Source organism: Centruroides sculpturatus, unplaced genomic scaffold (assembly GCF_000671375.1).
Source record: "Centruroides sculpturatus isolate CEXI.00-Female unplaced genomic scaffold, Cexi_2.0 scaffold189, whole genome shotgun sequence".
Lineage (NCBI taxonomy): Eukaryota > Metazoa > Arthropoda > Arachnida > Scorpiones > Buthidae > Centruroides > Centruroides sculpturatus.
This window is the reverse complement of record NW_019384395.1, coordinates 26085-44870: the sequence shown is the minus strand read 5'-3', so window position 1 is coordinate 44870 and position 18786 is coordinate 26085. Positions and strand designations below refer to the sequence as shown.

Below are 18786 nucleotides of genomic sequence, written 5' to 3'. Positions count from 1 at the left end.
CGCCCCGGGCGGCTAACACCCACGGTACGCCACTGCGCATCTGAACTCGTCTATCAAAAAATTGGCGCATGGTATGCAAAAGGTTGGCCACCCCTGATATAGATATTACAACAAAAAAATATTATTTTTATATACAATTGAAATAACACAAAAAGGCTAAGATTTCATTGCAAAAGAAAATTTTTCAAAACTAACTTGCTGTAGAACAAATTTGCAGAGAAATTGACATTAATTACAATCTACAAATTTTAAAAATTATTTTAGATATGTTTTAAAGTTTTAAAAATCCATGAATGTATACATATAATATCAGTTTATAGACTGATCTATTAAAGATTTATTTCAACCTACACTGCATATTACTATGAGGATTACATTACAAACAGGCCTAAATTAATATAATTTAAGTCCTGTTATAAACATTTTAATTATATATCACCAGTTTAAAGGCACTTGCCGACAATATCTAATAAGAAAATCTCTTGATAATCCACTATATAGCAGTTGTGATTACAATTCACATTACAGTATTGTGTGATTATTACTACCCTTCCCCCTATTGGGTAAAAATGACAACTCAGATTTACATATTAATCTTCCTTCATTATTATTCTAAATTTTTTTCATCAACATCTATTGTTCTTAAATGCTCATAATATTGTCTGTCAATTAAATTTTCATTTTTAATTATTTAATGTCAATTTCTCTGCAAATTTGTTTTGTATACAACAGGTTAGTTTTGAGAAATTTTCTTTTGTAGTAATGAAATCTTAGACTTTGTGTTATTTCAATTGTATATAAAAATATTTTTTTGTTGTAATATCTATATATTTTTATATATGGCTGATGAGGGTCTTGTGTACCAAAATGCATACCAGTAATAAAGTTGCATTCTGATTATAGCAGTATCCTTTTGATGCTATCAGTAGCAGTGTGATAAATATTATTTCTATTATAGCGTTTGAGATATTAGTTTCAACAATTTTCGAGACAAGAAACTCTCTTATAAATTTATAACATTTCAATTATAAAAATGAAAATTGTATTAAAAAGCTAGGAATGAATGAAATTTATTATTTAAGTTATTAATAAATTATATTGAATGTGTGTTTACTATATATAATGAATTATTTAGTTATTAATTTCAGATTAACAAGATTTTATATATATATATAAAAGGACAACTTTTCTTTAACTTGAATAACTCCCTCATTTACAATACTCGTAAGACCCGCTGGAGATGTCCCTGTCCAATTTTGCCAAATTTGATCGATATTGTAGCACTACCCTTTTTCATAATTCACAGTAAGCCCACTTAAAATTTTTTATTGCACAGCAAAAAAATGATATTATTACATAGTAATGATTTGTTAAAAATAAAAATACTTTGCACTAATAATCCATTCAATGCATATTCAAGAAACGTATAGGTTTAAATCTTATTTTTCTTCTAAAACATACAGTATAGTAGTTTGAAACATTACCTGCTCAACTTTGCTGCTGTTAGCATATTATCTAACAGCAGCAGAAAATTAAACTCATTTTTCTCACAAATGCATGAGAATTGCACTGAGTGATTTTACTGTGACTTACTGGGAGAGTAGTAATACTATAGAACATGACAAGATTAGAAGAGGGCCATCTCTGGTAGTCTCTATGTTAGTTCAGATAACAAAGTGCACAAAACAGTTTTCGTATTCTTGATTTCTTGAGAGGATATGTGGTTTAGGGTACTAAGATTTATTAATGAAAAAAATATATTTTAGTTTTCATTATGAATATCTGAAAGATTTGAAATGTGCATTTTTTAAAAAAAATTAAAATAAAATAATAAAGAAGTGAATTCATTTTTAATTATTAACTCATAAGTTTGTTAACCCATTTAGAATAAGAGTTAAAAAAAAATTATAAATAGTTGTTTATATAGTTAATGTTGACTGGAAATAAACTAATTTTCCAACTTGACAGATTATCTTCAGACTTTCAATTGGACTAAAAGGACATTAGAAACTTTTTTGTTAGGTTTAAAAATAAATTTATAATTTTTTAATCTTTTAGGAATGTTATCAGGACTATTAAAAAATTATACATATAACATTTACTTAAACATAATCAATTTTTTAATATTTTAAATTTGTTTTGAATTGTCAAACATTTTCAATGCTAATATTATTGAAATGTAAGATTTTGTTATAAAGGTCAAATTTAATTTAAAGTAAAAATTGGATTTTATTCAATTTGAATATTTTCATACAAATTGTTAAATTTAGTTTTAGTATTATTACTTAGTTTAGAAGTATTATAAATTATATTTAACAAATTTAAGTGACAGGCATTGTTGTTGTAATAAATAATTGTGAATGATTGAATTAATAATTTTTTTTTTCCTGTATAATCTTTCCAAGTAGGAATATGTCTTGGAAATAGTCCAATATAGAGGAAAAAAAATTCTACCTTGAAAAATTTGATTGCTTATAAATTATCAATTATTTTTGTATTCAGTTTGTATAAGTCAAAAAAAAAAAAAACTAATCCAAAACGTTTAACAATTGAACAGTTTTTAAATAAAATGTTTGATTTTTTAATCTTTTCTGAATATCTAGCTTATAAATAATTTAAAATTTCTAATTATATTAATACTTGATCAACATAAATATTGAAATAAACTTTATATATAAATAGATCAAAAGAAGAATTTTATGCTTCTACTTCAAGTGAAACTGAGGATGCTGGACCAATTCTTGAAAATAAAAAGTCAAAGATCAAACGATTATACTATCAAGAGAGATATCGGAAGACACTTAGATTGTCCTCTGACAATATTGTAAGATAAAAGAATCCACTATCTAATAATTTCATTTAAATTTCTAAATATTTAAAGAAAAATGTTTGTTGAATAATTTCAGAAAAGTTTAAATTTGAAAGAAGGTCCAAATGAAGTTGTTTTTAGTGTAACTACTGCATATCAAGGTACAACAAGATGTGTATGTAATGTATATTTATGGAATTATGATGATAAAATCATTATTTCTGATATTGATGGCACAATAACAAAGTAAGAATTTTTGTTATTTTTAAAAGGTTTTGCTTATAATAATAATTTTAAACTTATTATTATATTTTTTATTAGATCTGATGTTCTTGGTCATATTTTACCCATTATTGGTAAAGATTGGGCTCAATTAGGAGTAGCTAAATTGTTCTCCAAAATACAAAATAATGGCTACCAGTTCCTTTATTTATCTGCTCGTGCCATCGGTCAAGCGAGAATTACCAGGGATTATCTTCGAAGTGTGAAACAAGGTGATATATGTCTACCAGATGGTCCTCTATTACTTTCTCCTACTTCCCTTTTTAATGCCCTCCATAGGTAAGTGTTTTTAATAATTTATCTTCAGATTTAATTAATCCTACTAAATTTGATTTTTACAATCTAGAGAAGTAATTGAGAAGCGACCAGAAGATTTTAAAATAAACTGTTTAAAAGATATTAGAGCATTATTTCCAGCATTATCATATCCCTTCTATGCAGGATTTGGAAATAAAATTAATGTGAGTATTATTATAAGATCCTTTTTTATTCTGCAGTAAAATATTCAATGTTCTGATTATGTTTTTAGAAGTTACAGAAATTTAAGACTTTAAATATATTAAGTAGTGCACAAGTTAAGTGAATCAATACTAATCTGATATATTTTTAGTTCGGAGCAAAAGAAATTTAGAGGGTTATTGTTTGTTTACCTATAAGGAGACTTAAGTAGATTTTTTTTGTGCTTCTGCATTATAAAAAGGAAAAAATGAATTATTTCATAATGGCAATCACAAAACTAATATCTGAAACACAGGATAACTTATTACAGTTTACTTATCCAATTATTTTTAATATGTAACGTGTAAAGTATGATTTGATTTCATTACATAAAGTTAGAGTTAAAAGCAAAATGTGTGTTATATAAAATGTGCATTTTGATATTGTCAATACACAGGCTTTCAACCCGGACCTTGACTTTCAAGGATTTCGTTTTGACTCCACCTTCTTTGGTTATAAAAATCTGTATATAGTCTAACCTTGCCCCTGGCAATGTAAAATTTTGTGGGTAGAAATATTAAATTATAAACTTTATTTATTTAAATTGATTCCAAATTTGGAAAGCAGTTTGTATATTTTGCCAGAGATGTTCCTTTTTAGGCGCACTCTTGCATTTACTAACCTTTTTGTTTGTAGTAAATAAACACTCAATATGGTATCTAATAATTAAAATCGAGATTATCCTTTTTCAGGATACGTGGTCCTACAGAGCAGTCGATATTCCAATGGGACGAATTTTCACGATTAATCACCGGGGCGAATTGAAGTTAGAATTAATCCAGACCTTTCAATCGTCGTAAGTGACTGTTTTCTTAAGCAAAAATTGTTCTGAACGAAGACAGTTTTAGGAAATTTTAAATCATTTCAGTTACACGCGACTTAGCGATGTCGTCGACCACATTTTCCCACCGCTACAACGTCAACACACCGTGAATTTAGCACCAAATTTTCCTGCCCCCGAAGAATTCAGTTACTTCACCTATTGGAGATACCCACTTCCACATCTAGAAGAGAACGACCATATGTCAAAAGCCAAAGAAAAATAAGAAAGTGTACATAAAATTATGGGAAAAAATTACTACTAGGATGGAGATGAGAATACATACATTTGAGATGTCGTAAGTTACGATATTCTAATATATAACGAAATTCAATTTTGCCAAACGAGGAGTATCGAAGATATGCATTTCTTGTGAAAGATGTGATAGATGCAGTACATGTGATTAGTTGTAAAAAAGAAATTGTCCCAAATCGATGCATATCTATATTTATAATTAACTCAGGATACTTGTACATCAATCAATATCCAGTTTATTTGTGTGTGTGATTTTACTTGTTTATTCCCATTGGTTTTGAAAATGTATTCTGTTTAATATGCTTGATTTGAAAAATCATTCGATATTAAATATTTATAGAAATATATAAAGAAAAAAAAATTTAATATTTTTTCATAAAATTGTCTGTTGGCTGAATACTTTATTTAATTCAACAAAAGAAAGCTTTAAATAGAAAAAAAGCATTTAATTACCATTATTCATTGATACATTAAACGGGATTGCGAAAAATTCGCTTCATATGTAGAATTGGTGATGCGAATTTAATCCTTTTGGTACAATTAAGCAAACTTTTGACTGTAGAAATAGCCTTATTTTGAAAATAGTCCAACAGTGAAAAAATTTTACATAGAAAACTGGGAGATAAAACTACTTTTCTATGAAAGAACTGTTGTTTCGTATGCAAAATATATCACGCGGAATATACACGTTCCGATTATAACAGGGTTAAACCTTTAGGGTAGAGATAGAATTTATTTTCTACTAATAAAAAAACAACTTTCAAAGATTAAACCGGTAATAATCTTGAAATTGATGAGTTGGATGTTTCTATCTCATCTCGAATTTAAACAGAGGATGAACGGGGAATAAACGATGACATATTTGATTTGTATGCTTTAGTATAATGACACAATTTTTTTTATTTTCACGAATACTGCAAAAATTTCTACCCCCGAGCGAATTTTTAAAAAAGAAGGGGAGAAAAAAAATTGACATTCATGTGAATCTTCAAGTAGATTGGAGATTCTCAAATAGATTATGTATTTTCGGTACTTATTAAGACCATCAACCGAGCTTTAACTTTTTTTTTTAAAATCTTTGAGTTTTCGTCCTAAATAATTTCTGTTAAGAGAAATTTATTAGGACGAAAACTTATTGAATCAGTAATGAAAATTTATATAAGTAACTAAAATACTTAACAAATCAAAGTAAAAACTTTCCTGGACTAAGCTCTCTTTACTGTTATCTTCTTGTATAATCAGTTTTTAATAATCCTTCTTTTAACTGCATAAGGATACTATCAATATTTTTAAACAATGTCCACTTCAAATTTATGATTTTTTGTGTAGGTTATTCGATTCTCTTTAAATGGTTGAGTTTTATGTCTGCTTAAGTAGATCTATTCGATGCAAATTTTTCTTATCTAAAATATATTTACTCTTAATACTTTAATTACTCTGCATAGAAATCAAAATTTCGGACAGTTGGGGAAAGTAATATAAAATGAGAAATAGGAACAAAAGAATTTGTGTTTAGGAAATAAAAAATTCAATTGTCACACTGAAAATTATTGATAAAATCTTATTCAGTTGTGAGAAGTTGTAAATGGTACTTAGAATTTCTAGTCTTGGAAAAGTTTTCTTTTAAGAAGTTTTTCTTGATCTTATTTCCTGGCCAGCACTATTTCTTTATAATAGTATAGAAACTGAATGTGTGGGATGATTAAGGAATTCCTTGTCACGAAGTTTTATCTTGGATCATTCGTGTGGTGAGGGATTTCGCATTGTAGTGGGTGAAAATAGTGATTTACTAATGGTTTTTTGAGTCTTTCAAATTCTGAAACTGTTTGAAAGTGCTTTGTACGGTTGGCAGCGATGACACCGTTGACATCTAACACTAATTTTCTGATGTGTTGGTGGCTTAATTGTCACGAAGAGAACTGGATTCCAGACTCAACGAATGATACAATCGTATACGGTTGTCATACTGGATTCGTATATCATTCCACATCAGTGAACAGTTTACAGGTGAAATTCAGATTTTTTTCGGTTGAGAACCTACCGATATATGAAATTCATTTAACTTATTCATTTTCCCCCTAAATGTAAATATATTTCATCATTTACACTAATTTTTTATATAAATTAAATCTGACAATCTGAATACTAAAATCTGACAAGTTGTTCTAGTTGGTCATCTACAACAGCTTGTCAACAGTGACCCTTTGGACACAACATTCGGAGCCTTCTACATAATTTTACATCATAAACTATAATAACGTTTCGCCTTCGTATGCTTAAGCTTACTTAGCATAATGGCTAATTTGCCACTATCTGTCTACCACACAAGGAACCGCCACTAAAAATTTTTGTATGCTTGTACACTCCTCAAAAATCATGAAATTTGAGGAGTCTTCGTAGCAATTGTTTGGATCTTAATTCAAAATTATCTTCTGCTTTGACATCAGAATATTTACATTCAAATATTACTTTATCAAATTTCATTTGATATAAATCAGTTCAGGAATTTATCGTGTAGATCAGTGGTGCCGAAACTTTTTTGATTGACGGGCCAAATTGCGTATAAGGGTCTATAAATATTTTGTATGTTCCATATAAAAGCAGGCCTATAAGTGATACGTCAAATAGCCGGATTTAGCCCCGAGGCATAATTTGGACATCACTGATGTAGATAAAAATTTATGTAGGCCTAATTTTAACGGCGAAACAATTCGCGAGTTTAGATTGACGATTACAGGAAAAATTACAACTTATACATTTAATAATAGTGGAAAAAAATTGAAAAATGTAGAATCTTTTTAGTATCTTTCAGGCTTTCAATTAATTATATTATTCGGTTTTTCGGTACTTTTTTATTCATGTTATATTTATCAAATTGCATACTCAGTTAACAACTTTTCTGAGAACCGAACCCACTATTCACCTTCAAGTTTTCAAACTTGTTTCGGTGCTTGTTTTTTTAGAGCAAAGAAAAAAAGCTAGAAATTTTAATGTTGCAATTAAAATTTGTTATACCGTTTGAAATTCTTTTACACAAATTAAAATATTTAATGCTAATGTTTTACGCTTATTTGACAGACTTGCACATGAAATTACAAATTGAAAAAACTCAAAATATAAAAATTTTAATGAAAAGAAATAGTAAACAACTGATGGCAAAGAATTACATAATCGGTAATTTAAAAAAAAAAAAATATGCTATTCTATACATCACTCTTGATGCAGGCACTTCAGCACATTATTTACAATCCGGAATCCGTATATTTTACAAAACAGATGGACCTTGCACCAACAGTGGATATCTGAAGCACTAGACTGGGGGTTTCTGTGACTTGTGAGAAACTCCCGCATAATGCAACAGATCTGTGTTTACAGTATACCAGCACATACGTAGATCAACGAAAACCCACACCGAAATGGCCTACTAATAGGCAAGATTCAAAATGATCCTTAATTAAAAGAATCGATCGTATATCCGAAAGGGGTCGTCCGTCTATGACGGAATTTTAGAGAAAGTTTATAAATAAATAAATCCGGGAATGTATAGGGAAATTTTTTATGATCACAGGCACTTTCATTTTTCTTGTTTTTTTTTTTTCTTAAAAATACGCACGTTTTTACTTTTATTCGTATTTTGTTAACGTATTTATTCTGTTAACGTTCATCATTTCAAGTTTTATATATATTTTTTTCTATGAATTATGAGAATATTGAATATTTACTACGATGCTTAGTAATGAAGTAATAAATGTAAGATTATGGTAGGTAACGGATCGAAATGTCAGCGTAATTTTGAAGATTTTAACCATATCTTTCATCGTAACCTGTTTTTCCTAACCAAGGATACTGCGACGGGCATTGTTGACAGGTTCTCATAGATCTGGATCCTCCTTTGTACGAAATTTGACAAGATCTAGCATGATTGCAAGGACCGGGTCGGTCGGAATAATCACATTGCCAAGGTTCGAAATCATTGATTTTAGAAATGGGTGTGGGATTTCTCATCCACTGAATGGCTTGCCAATTTGTTACAACCCAAACGTCATTCTTTTTCATGATCTCGTCTAAAAATTTCATAAATGCTCTTCTGTGATGAGGCGTATTAAACCAAGCAGAGTGATAGAATGCTCCGAAAGGAGCACGATTAGTTTTATAATGGCGATTGAAATTTTTCATTAGCATCTTATATACTCCTTCGTCATCGGGTGGATTCGAGCAAGCATCAGCCATAGAACATCTTCCTCCCCTGAGATCGGTCCACATGATCATACCCACTTCCCAAAGACCAGGGAAAGATTTGGTTGGACAAGGACCAATCATGCATTGATGATTCAAAGAATAATCGAGAGTATAAGGCCAATATGGAGGATTACTTTCGGGTACGGGCAAAGACGAATCGTAAGTGAAATTAGCTTCGTACAACATTTCAAACATTCTGTTTCCTCCCGTCTGCAAGAATGGAGCTCTCATTCCTCGAATATCTTCCATTTTGACTCCACCGTAAAGATGAAGGATCTCTCGTTGACCATGAATTTCTTTGTGCCACTGACTAACAGAGAACTTCTCTCCAAAACTATGCCTGTAAAAAATTCAACAGTTTTTTTTATATTTTAAACTATTTCTGTCGAAGATTAGTTTTAGAAAATAAATACTTACGTTACGCCATGTGATGCCATTTCGTGTCCTTGAGAATAGAGTGTTTGAACTTTTCCATAATCCGTCCATTCGTGAGAAACGTAAAAAGTACCTAGTGTAGGACATCCGTTAGGATTCTTTCTGTCTCCAAATAATTCTGTATATAATTCGAAATTTAAGTCATTCATAGCATCGTCGAAAGTTATGAGTACTATCTGAGGAATTTGGCTGACAGGCATTCCAAGAGGTGCATCTGTTGTGCCACAGTAACAGTCGGGTAAACGACATTTAGAAGGACTGCATTTGGTACCGGCACTAAGATATCTGGGCGTAGGGTAAACTGATCTTGGACGAGAAGCTGGAGGAGGAGGTCTTCCTGCAAATATTGATGGTGCTCGTGTGGCAGGACGACTGATTCCAAATGGAAGTCGACGTCTACCAGGTTGAGTGATTGGTGGTTGTACCGTTGTGGTGGTAGTAGTAGTAGTAGTAGTGGTGGTTGTGGTTGTAGGAGGTGGTGGAGGAAGTCTGTAAACGGGAGTAGAAACTCTTGGACGGGGAGTATGAACAACTTCTTCCTCTTCTTCTTCGTCATCTTCGAAATAATAATCTGGATAGTCGTCATAATTTTTATCTGTTTCTTCTTCAAAATGATATGGTTGTTGATTTCTATTATATGTATTTTTCTTAGTATCTTTGTTGGTTACAAATGATTGAACTCGAACTGGAACATCTGGAAGTCGAACGGAAGTGGGATTTGTTCCATATTGAGCATCTAATGTTTCAGAATTATCCAAAGCTTGCTTGGGAATGCTTGAAACATCGGAATCCAAAGGCCGATTCCTATTGACTGGAATTACATCGTCAGAATTTTTTCTTTTATCACCAGAATTATATGTCGAAGGCACGGAAACGTCGGGCACACGTTTTAGATAAACAGATAACTGTTGTCGGAAATTGCTGGCAGGGGTTGTTCTTTGTAAAGATGATGTTTGTCTTGATGTAGCCAAAGTTTCGGGGAGACGACGTGTTTTTTCTGTGTATGTCGGAATGACAGGACTTCTGTGTTGATAATTGCCTGGTGATCTGGATCCATCTGAAATAGGTCTTGCTTGATATGAACTTGGAGGATCTTCTGATTCATCTCTATCCGATGAATACGGTGGGATGTATCTAGAAGAATCCCTACTAGTGTAAGATGGATTTTGTCGATTTGTTTCTGGAGTTCTTCTATTATATACACCATAACTTTGACGCGTGTTTTCATTATCTCTATTAAGACTTTCTAGATATGTGGAGCCTCTTCTGGTATTTTCTGCAGCTTTGTTCGAATTAGCGTGATGTCTTTGTCTGTATCCCTCCGAAGAATCACTTAAACTTGCTTGGTATGTAGAACCATGACGTGATAACAATGGAGTTCTGCCGTTAGTACGAATTGGATTAGGACGAGTAATCGAATTTTTGTTAGTGTAGATAGGATTTATAATTTGACGAGAAGAGAGGGAAACATCTTTAGATCTATCATTTGAAGGTGCCGCTACTGATCTCGCTGCTGATGTCTCTGGGTATGATCTTGGTCTACCAAATCCGTGTGTAACTGGTTGTCGAGAAGGAATGGCTACAGTTCTTCTGTCAGGTGTTTGTATATTTTGAGTTATTCCGGAATTTTCTGGACTCCTTCTAATATTATTATTATAGCTTCTGTTTGGTATATTAACAGCTTTAACTTGTACAGCTGAAGGTTCATTTGAAGCTTTTGTATTATCTGCTACTCTTTGTATAGAATCTACATCAGGATCTTTATATTTTCCATTATTTGACATCACTACTACTAATGATTCAGGATCGGATTTCTTTTCTTCTTTTTTTCCAACAGATTCATCATTAATTCTTTTATTATAAACTGGTCTAATGTATATATTTACACTCCGTCCGTTTTCTTCATTATCTTCTTCTTCTTCTTCCTCCTCCTCCTCTTCCTCATCTTCATTTACGGGTTGAAGATTACCGGATTTTCTGATAACATTGTAATAACCTGGAGGTCTAGAAGCTTCTGTCAAAGCAACTAAACGAGTGTTAACAATTCTTGGAGAATAACGGCTTTCTGGAGCTGGGGTAAGCACTGGATGAGGTCGAGAAGTTGTAGGTGTTCTTGGTGGAGGCGCAGAAGTCGTCGAAATACGGTTGTAATGAGATGTAGAAGTTTCTGTAACCTGATAACGACTTCCTACTCTTCCTAAGGCAAGTCTCTGTCGAGGAGGTGAAGTATTGGCTCGATTAAAACCAGTAGTTTTGGTGTTCTGATAAGTTGGACTGCTGGCACTTTCTGAAGGTACTTTATTGCCTTTAAACAAAACAGAAATATAAATCGAAAGAGAAAAAGCACGCATATAAGATTTAAATAGATAACAGTAAAAATATTGTAAAAAACCAAATAATTTATTAAACTTACTTTCACATTGTGCATTCCTTGGCCAATCGCAAATTCTTTGACTGGCACTGAAATGTAATCCTCCTGTACATCTTTCGTGGAATGCATCACCAAAAACACACATATAATATTTTGTACATTCGTTATCGTCTGGAAAGTATCCAAATTTTTCCGGACATTTAAATATTTTGGCAGATACTTGTAAAAAGGGCCAAAGGTTAATAGCTGAAAGATTCAAAAGGCAGGAAATTAATATATTTATCATTATTACCGGAAACATATATCGTTGATTAAACAAGTGAATTGATTGTGATTATTCGTTAAAGTGCTCCAATGAGTTGACATAACTGATCAATCGTAAAGATTAACGATATTTTAGATAGTCTTATTGTTATATATATTTAAACAAAGAGGAAAATATAATTGAAATTGCTGACCCCAATTCATTTATCGGTTGGTCGTGATAGGTGTACATTATGTAATGTTGTATAATTAACTTTATACATGTAAAATTAAAAATATTGGAAAGTATGATTCACCACAATTTTTATTTGATCAGCCTGTTGAATTTTATGAATCAACTTTCAAAGGTAAAGGAATTAGATTTAATGCTTCTTAATTAAGGTGTTACAATTTCCGTCACGACACCTAAGCATTGTATATAAACAAAGAACAATTGTATTTTGCGGAACAGCGAAAGATGTCATTTACGTTCAATTAAATCTCATAATAACTGAACTATAATTATCACGTGTAATTTATTATTTTACGAAAGTAGGGAAAGTTGATTCACTTAAATACCTTATTTTATAATAAAATAATGCCTAAATGACACATTTTCCGTGAATTTTTGTTATAATACACTTTCCAACACCATTAACGGTATAAACAAAACCCACAATTATGATAACTGTAAATAAACAAGCTTAAAGTTTATCATTTTTCGAGAGTTTATACGCCAATTATATTACATTCGAATGCTAAATAAAGTATTGTTAGTGCTATTATCAAGAGAAATCCTTCAAGGAAATATATTCAACGGACCATATAATGTCCAGGCTATTGTTCGGTTTCGATGTGAACAAACCCAAATCTATATTCTGTATCTGAGATCCATTTCAATTCATTGTTATCTCAACATTCAAGGTTTCTCTATGAAACCAGTGTCGTTTGAGATAGTTTTCAAGGCAATTCTCTACGTACCACCCTTAACCCTGACACTAATTGCAGCCTAAAAAATAAATGAGAAAAATTGTAAATTTTCATGCATATGTTCGTAAATGTACTCTAGAATCATTTGAAGATATAATTAAGAGTTACATAATAGAAAATTTGTCAATTTTTCCTGACCCAATGAGAGTTATTAAAGTTATTTCCGTGCTTATGAATTATGATTATTCATTATATATAGATATTTATCAAGTTTATTTAAGGCAAATAATGTGTAATTATTAAGTTATTATTTCTGACCGAATTTAGTAATTATAGATAATAGAATGTCACCTTTTTAAAATAGTATATACACTTCTATCGATAGAGGAAACAAAATCATTTCCGGTTTGGCCAGACGTACGTTACATTTTTATGTAATTTTAATATCTAGTCACTTCGTAAAGAAATTTATTTACTATTTATAATAAAGGAACTAGTTTTTTAATATATATATATATATATGGAATTAATATCACGACCTGATAAATGACCGCGCTGGAGTTAGGTAAAAGAATGATGCTGGAAAGTAGAACTAGAAAAACGGTAAATAATAGGGTACGAATTTATATGCTTTTCTATCCATTGGAACAAAAAGCTGGGTCTGTTAAGATGGTTTTCTTGGCCTGGATACGTACCGTAGTGTAGAACTCGTTTAGTTTCCAGCTTCGTAACATTTGGTGCTGCCACCAAAAGATAAGGCGAAGTCAACGACACCTATTGAATAATTAGGAAAATATTTTCGATCGAAGCAGTATGGTGCCTGGTAATAGATTTAACATATATTTGAATTTCCCTAAAATTCGTTAATACACGTTGCAAATAGCACGAAATAAATCTTTATGAATAATTGAATATATAAAAACAATGAAATTTGTAGCTTGAATCGAGTAATCGATTTAAAGTAAATGATGCAGAAATGAATATTTCTTTTATTGTTTTTTAATTTTTATTTCTAAAACGAACCCAGTTCTTTATAAGGCCATGCTCATGAAACCTGTACAGAAATTCGATTCACCTACATATTACTAGACTTGTTTATCCGGATTTAGAAATTGGTTTGAGCCCGAAGGGTTGTCCGTTTGAAAAATATTTTCAAATATTTATATTTATTATCAGTAAATCTATTTCGATTCATTGTTTTCTTAAGAATAAACGAAATGAATTATTAAATGGTAAATAAAAAAAAACAATTTTTTGTAAATACTTCGCACGATTAAAGGCGTTAATAATAATTAAACTGTCATTGTTGGCAGAAAATTATAAGATAAATAATAATTTCCAAGGTTTTAAACTTGTTAAAATGATTAGACAGACAGAACGTGCCCTATAATTCTCAATGCCCCAATCTGCAGTGTGATTCACAAGTCTCCAGACAGAAAAGGGTTCAGTTACTTACAAGACAGGATGTGATGTATGTGGGCGCTATTTAATTGAATGCACATATAAATGCATCCTTCCCACTTATGAAAAACTCATGTTTACTCGTAAATATGCATTTTTCATATATTTCTGATCCATGTGCTCGTGGCTCACGTGTCTGTTTCGCATGAAAATTTATGAATCTTCTTGTAGAAACGAACCTTTTACCTTTGTTTTGAGAAAGGCAAATTAGTAAGTTAGCCTTTTTATAATGATTATGTGGTACTAATGAAGGCGTTGACGAATACTTCATCCACTTCCGGTAGTATAACACTTAATTTGGTAAAGAATTTAAAGTGTTATTTAATGTTTACTAATTAATTCATTTCTAAGAAGACTTCCTATAGACATAACTCTAATTATAATTGTTTTTAATTAATATTTATATAACATTAAGGTAACATATGAAGGTTTTCACCAAGGAAATGAATCTTATGTGAATTCTTAATGAGTTTTTTAGGTATTTGAGAAATCGTGGCAAATATCCAAACAGTTTATTATAATGACAGATGCTTATACTAAATGCAGGAGAATAACGGTTTTCAACTTCTAGTGTAAACTCACGTTTCTTTAACCATTTAAAATTTCAAATAAAACTAGTTTTTTCCGTAAACAAGTTTTAAAAGAACAAGTTCTATTCATCGAAATATTTAGTGAATTTATTTATATATTCACGACCTATTAAAACCGTAGTTCAGAGTTCAACAAAATTCTCCCTTTTTCTATTCGTCGACACAATTTATTCATACAAACGAGTATAAATATACTTCATAATCCTATCAAATTAACTACAGAGGTTAAGTGGTCAGTACTTTAAGAATTCGAGTGCTTCCAAAAATATATAAATGAGTATGAGTAAGCTTATAACAATGGTTAATGATCGTCTTTAGAACATCTCTCTATTGAAATTTAGTATTAATTATGTTATAATTAGCTGTGAACGACGGTTAAATAAAGCATTTTCCATTAAAATCGTCGAGTATTTATTGTAAAATAAAAACTTATAAAGCATTAACTTACTTTTATCGAATGAGCTGATCAACATAATCTAAGATCGTAAAATGTTCAGGTATTTTTGAAAGATTGAAACTCATCAGGAGGAAGGAAAATTACTCCTTCGATAAGGAAAATAATGTAGTAAATTATAAGAATTTAAAGGTTTAATTTGAAAAAGATAATTATACTTAATACATGTAAATCTGTAGTTATTTGATCAAAGTGATGAACACCTCTACACTTTGTTAATAATAATTAAACTTATTTGCGTGTTATATTATAAATTTCCATTTTAATATCCTGAAAATATAAGAATTCTGTAGGATTTCAAATACTGTAGTTGATATTAGGTTAGTTTGACGATAACATGTTTATCAGTAGATGACGTATGTGGGGCATAGCCTATCTTTAGGATCTATTGAAACGTATTCTTTCATGGACCGTTTACGAAAAATATCACCAAACTATGTAATTAGGTGAAAGTAGGCCTATTGCTAAACAAAATAATCAATCTGATTATCTAAAAGTACTGTACCGTGTTTCTGTTCAATTGCTGCCAGAAACAAAGCAAAATTTTAAATTATATTGCTGATAAATTTAAGTAGAATTTGATATATCTTTTTAGGAAATTGAGTATAGAAAGTAATTCGAGTATAGAATTTGACAGATAATTAACTTCTAGGATAAGGTGTTAACATGTACCAAAAAAGAATGGAGTTAAATGCGTAGGAGTGAAAACGTGAGGAATATCTGGGACATACTGCAGATTATTCCTATAACATAAAAGAGTATTGACCTAATTGGATGTTGAGGGAAATGACAGAAGTCAATTGGGAATACCTACAGAGGTTTATATTGGAATTTGGAAGACGATGACCCTCGCTTTTACAAGGTTATTTATCAAGTTTAATTTCGTGTGGGAAGTCGTGTGGCACATCTTACTGTATAAGGATAGAAGTAGCCCTATCTTTATGTGTGGAGGAGGTATAAAGAATAAGCTCTTACACGAAGGACAAACTTGTTGAGTTCGAAGACAATGATTATCTCAAATCACATAGTAATTTCGAACAAAATAGGACAAAGAGAAAGGAGAGGTGTTCTTGAAGTTATCGTGACATAATTCGTCTATTCTATAGATAAGAAAGTGAATGAGATTGATAAGAACGACAAAACCGAATTGAAATTCTAAAGGAAAGTTTAGAAAATGGAAGAACAATTCGCTTCTAAATATAGATAAAAAAGTCACAGAAGAAGGAAACTCAAAAATTTCATTATCATTTAAATTTAAAGGTATCGAACTAACATGATTAGTCTTCCAATTTGATTGAATCGATAATTATTCAATCTTCACATGAAAGAGCAACAAAACCTTGTCCTAATTGTTCTGACCTACATTTGTAGCATTCCGCTAGATGTGTCTGTCTACAAATTTATATACAAACCGGTACTTTCATCTCATTTCCGAGATCAAATATCACCTGTCTACATCATCTCTAGTAATGTCTCCTTTGCTTATTATTTTACTTTAAGGAAAATTTCTAAAGGACAACAATCATTACACGTCTTCTACAACTCACAAGAATCCGGAAGAATTAAACTATTTTTACCTTAATTTCTAATTTTACTACCTTACTTTTACTTTACCTTACTATCTTTTACCTTAAAATTAAAGATAATTCTAAACTTAAAATTCATATGGCCCCTCCTTTAAAGTAATTTAAAGGTTAGTTATTATTATTATTGTTATGAAACAACGCTTGTAATTAGAATATAAAGTAAAATTGTTAACTGTAATGTCAATCTATAATGTTTTTGTATTCATATTCTGGAAGAGAAGACGTCAAAAGAAGTTTTCTCAATTCTCTAACAAAAAGAGGAAGAGAGTCCGGAACTCAATTTTTATCTATTGTTTATTTATTATGGCTTTTCAATGTTGTCCATTGTTACTTAATCGTCGGTGCGACAACCGAAACACACGAAGCGCCTTTTAAAACCAGGAAGTTTTTTTATCATTCGACCTCCAAAATTTTTATAAGAAGTTTACAAATTAATATGTTATCCTCCAACGTTTCTTTTGTCAAGAGAATATATAACTTTTTTTTTTTTTTTTCAAAGCTTCACGCATGGACGAAATTATCGAAAATGATCTAAGATTAAGATTAGAAAACGAAGCGATGCTGCCAAATTTTTTACACACACACACAAAAAAATAAAAGTAAATAAAAAAAATACATTAGATCAATTCTCGATTTTAAAAGTGAGTAAAAAATTAAGTAAAAAAAAAAAGTGATGAAAATTCGAATATTCGCCTCTTTCAGGTAATTTTAGGTCAACTTTAAGGAACAGCACGGCTGTGTGTTGAAGTGTAACAACGTAGAAAGAAAAAAAAAACGCCCATAATTTCGAAGACTAACGTGTCCAGTTTTGCTCTTGAGTTTTAAGGTGGAGCCTACTCTCACTGTCTCGTTCCATTTAACAAAGTCGGGTGGAAGAAGATGAAAAATTCTAATAACATCTTGAAATTCCCATTTAAAAAAAAATAATAACCTGTTATATTTTCAACTAAGCGTGAGCTGAAGATATAACGCATTTCTTCACCCCCCGAGACCATCTAGATCACTTTTTTTTTGGAATTAATTATTGTATTCTGGTGTTTATTTCCGAGGAATATAATAAAAACCCACGATTTCTTTGATGCCATTACATTTTTTCACAGCAAATCGTTATAAAGAATAGTCACGAAGCGGATTTGCGTGTTGAAAGATGGACTTCATTGAGAATTTTATTGTCGCAGCGAAAAGAAAAAAAAAAAAGAAAATAATAATAAAAAAACATAGTATTTAATTGATGAACCGGGGTGGAATGCGAGCAGCGAAAAGATAAATCAAAGATTTTTAAATGGTGGACTTGTTTAAAAAGAAAAGAGGTCACTATGTCATCAAAATATACAATAGATATATGGACGATCGGATTTATAAATTAAATCAATACTTTATTGTTTAAGTTATTCATCCAGTATAAAAATTAATTTATTTTATTCAAAAGTAATAATATATTAATTAAAATAAATAGAGTTATATTACTATTACCATCACAATAGTATATTTTTATTTAAATTAAAAATATATAATTTTTAACATCAACCCTTAGAGATATTCTTAAAATTATACAGCAAATATAAAAAAAATTTTTTTTCTGTAAAAATCTCACTATTTGCTTTTACCTTAAGTGATGAAGAATAAATAAACTTATCTTTATTATTATCATTTCCTTATCCTTTTATTGCTTACATTTAATTATTATTCGCATCTCCTTGTGTATTAATTTTGCACGCTTCGGTAATTTTAAAATCTTTGTAAAGACTTTTTTAAATGATAAATCTGATATTTTTATCTTATTATACATATATGTTTTTTTTTTTTTTTTTTT

The 18786-nt window shown here is 30.4% G+C and overlaps 2 protein-coding genes across 2 annotated transcripts in view; one reads left to right on the top strand and one right to left on the bottom strand.

Moving 5' to 3' along the window:
- Window positions 1-5024, top strand: part of LOC111618348 (phosphatidate phosphatase LPIN1-like) — a 42136-nt gene extending 37112 nt beyond the window's left edge. Inside the window, exons 12-17 of the mRNA XM_023359843.1 lie at window positions 2683-2824; window positions 2907-3055; window positions 3131-3370; window positions 3438-3552; window positions 4282-4385; window positions 4458-5024. Coding sequence (XP_023215611.1) covers window positions 2683-2824; window positions 2907-3055; window positions 3131-3370; window positions 3438-3552; window positions 4282-4385; window positions 4458-4635 — 928 coding nt within the window. The 3' untranslated portion in view covers window positions 4636-5024. The remainder of the gene's footprint in view (window positions 1-2682; window positions 2825-2906; window positions 3056-3130; window positions 3371-3437; window positions 3553-4281; window positions 4386-4457) is intronic.
- A 2715-nt stretch (window positions 5025-7739) lies between these two features.
- Window positions 7740-18786, bottom strand: part of LOC111618349 — a 22952-nt gene continuing 11905 nt past the window's right edge. The window contains exons 2-4 of the mRNA XM_023359845.1: window positions 11752-11955; window positions 9321-11643; window positions 7740-9243 (exon numbers count right to left, since the gene is read on the bottom strand). Of these exons, the coding sequence (XP_023215613.1) occupies window positions 8466-9243; window positions 9321-11643; window positions 11752-11955 (3305 nt within the window). The 3' untranslated portion in view covers window positions 7740-8465. The remainder of the gene's footprint in view (window positions 9244-9320; window positions 11644-11751; window positions 11956-18786) is intronic.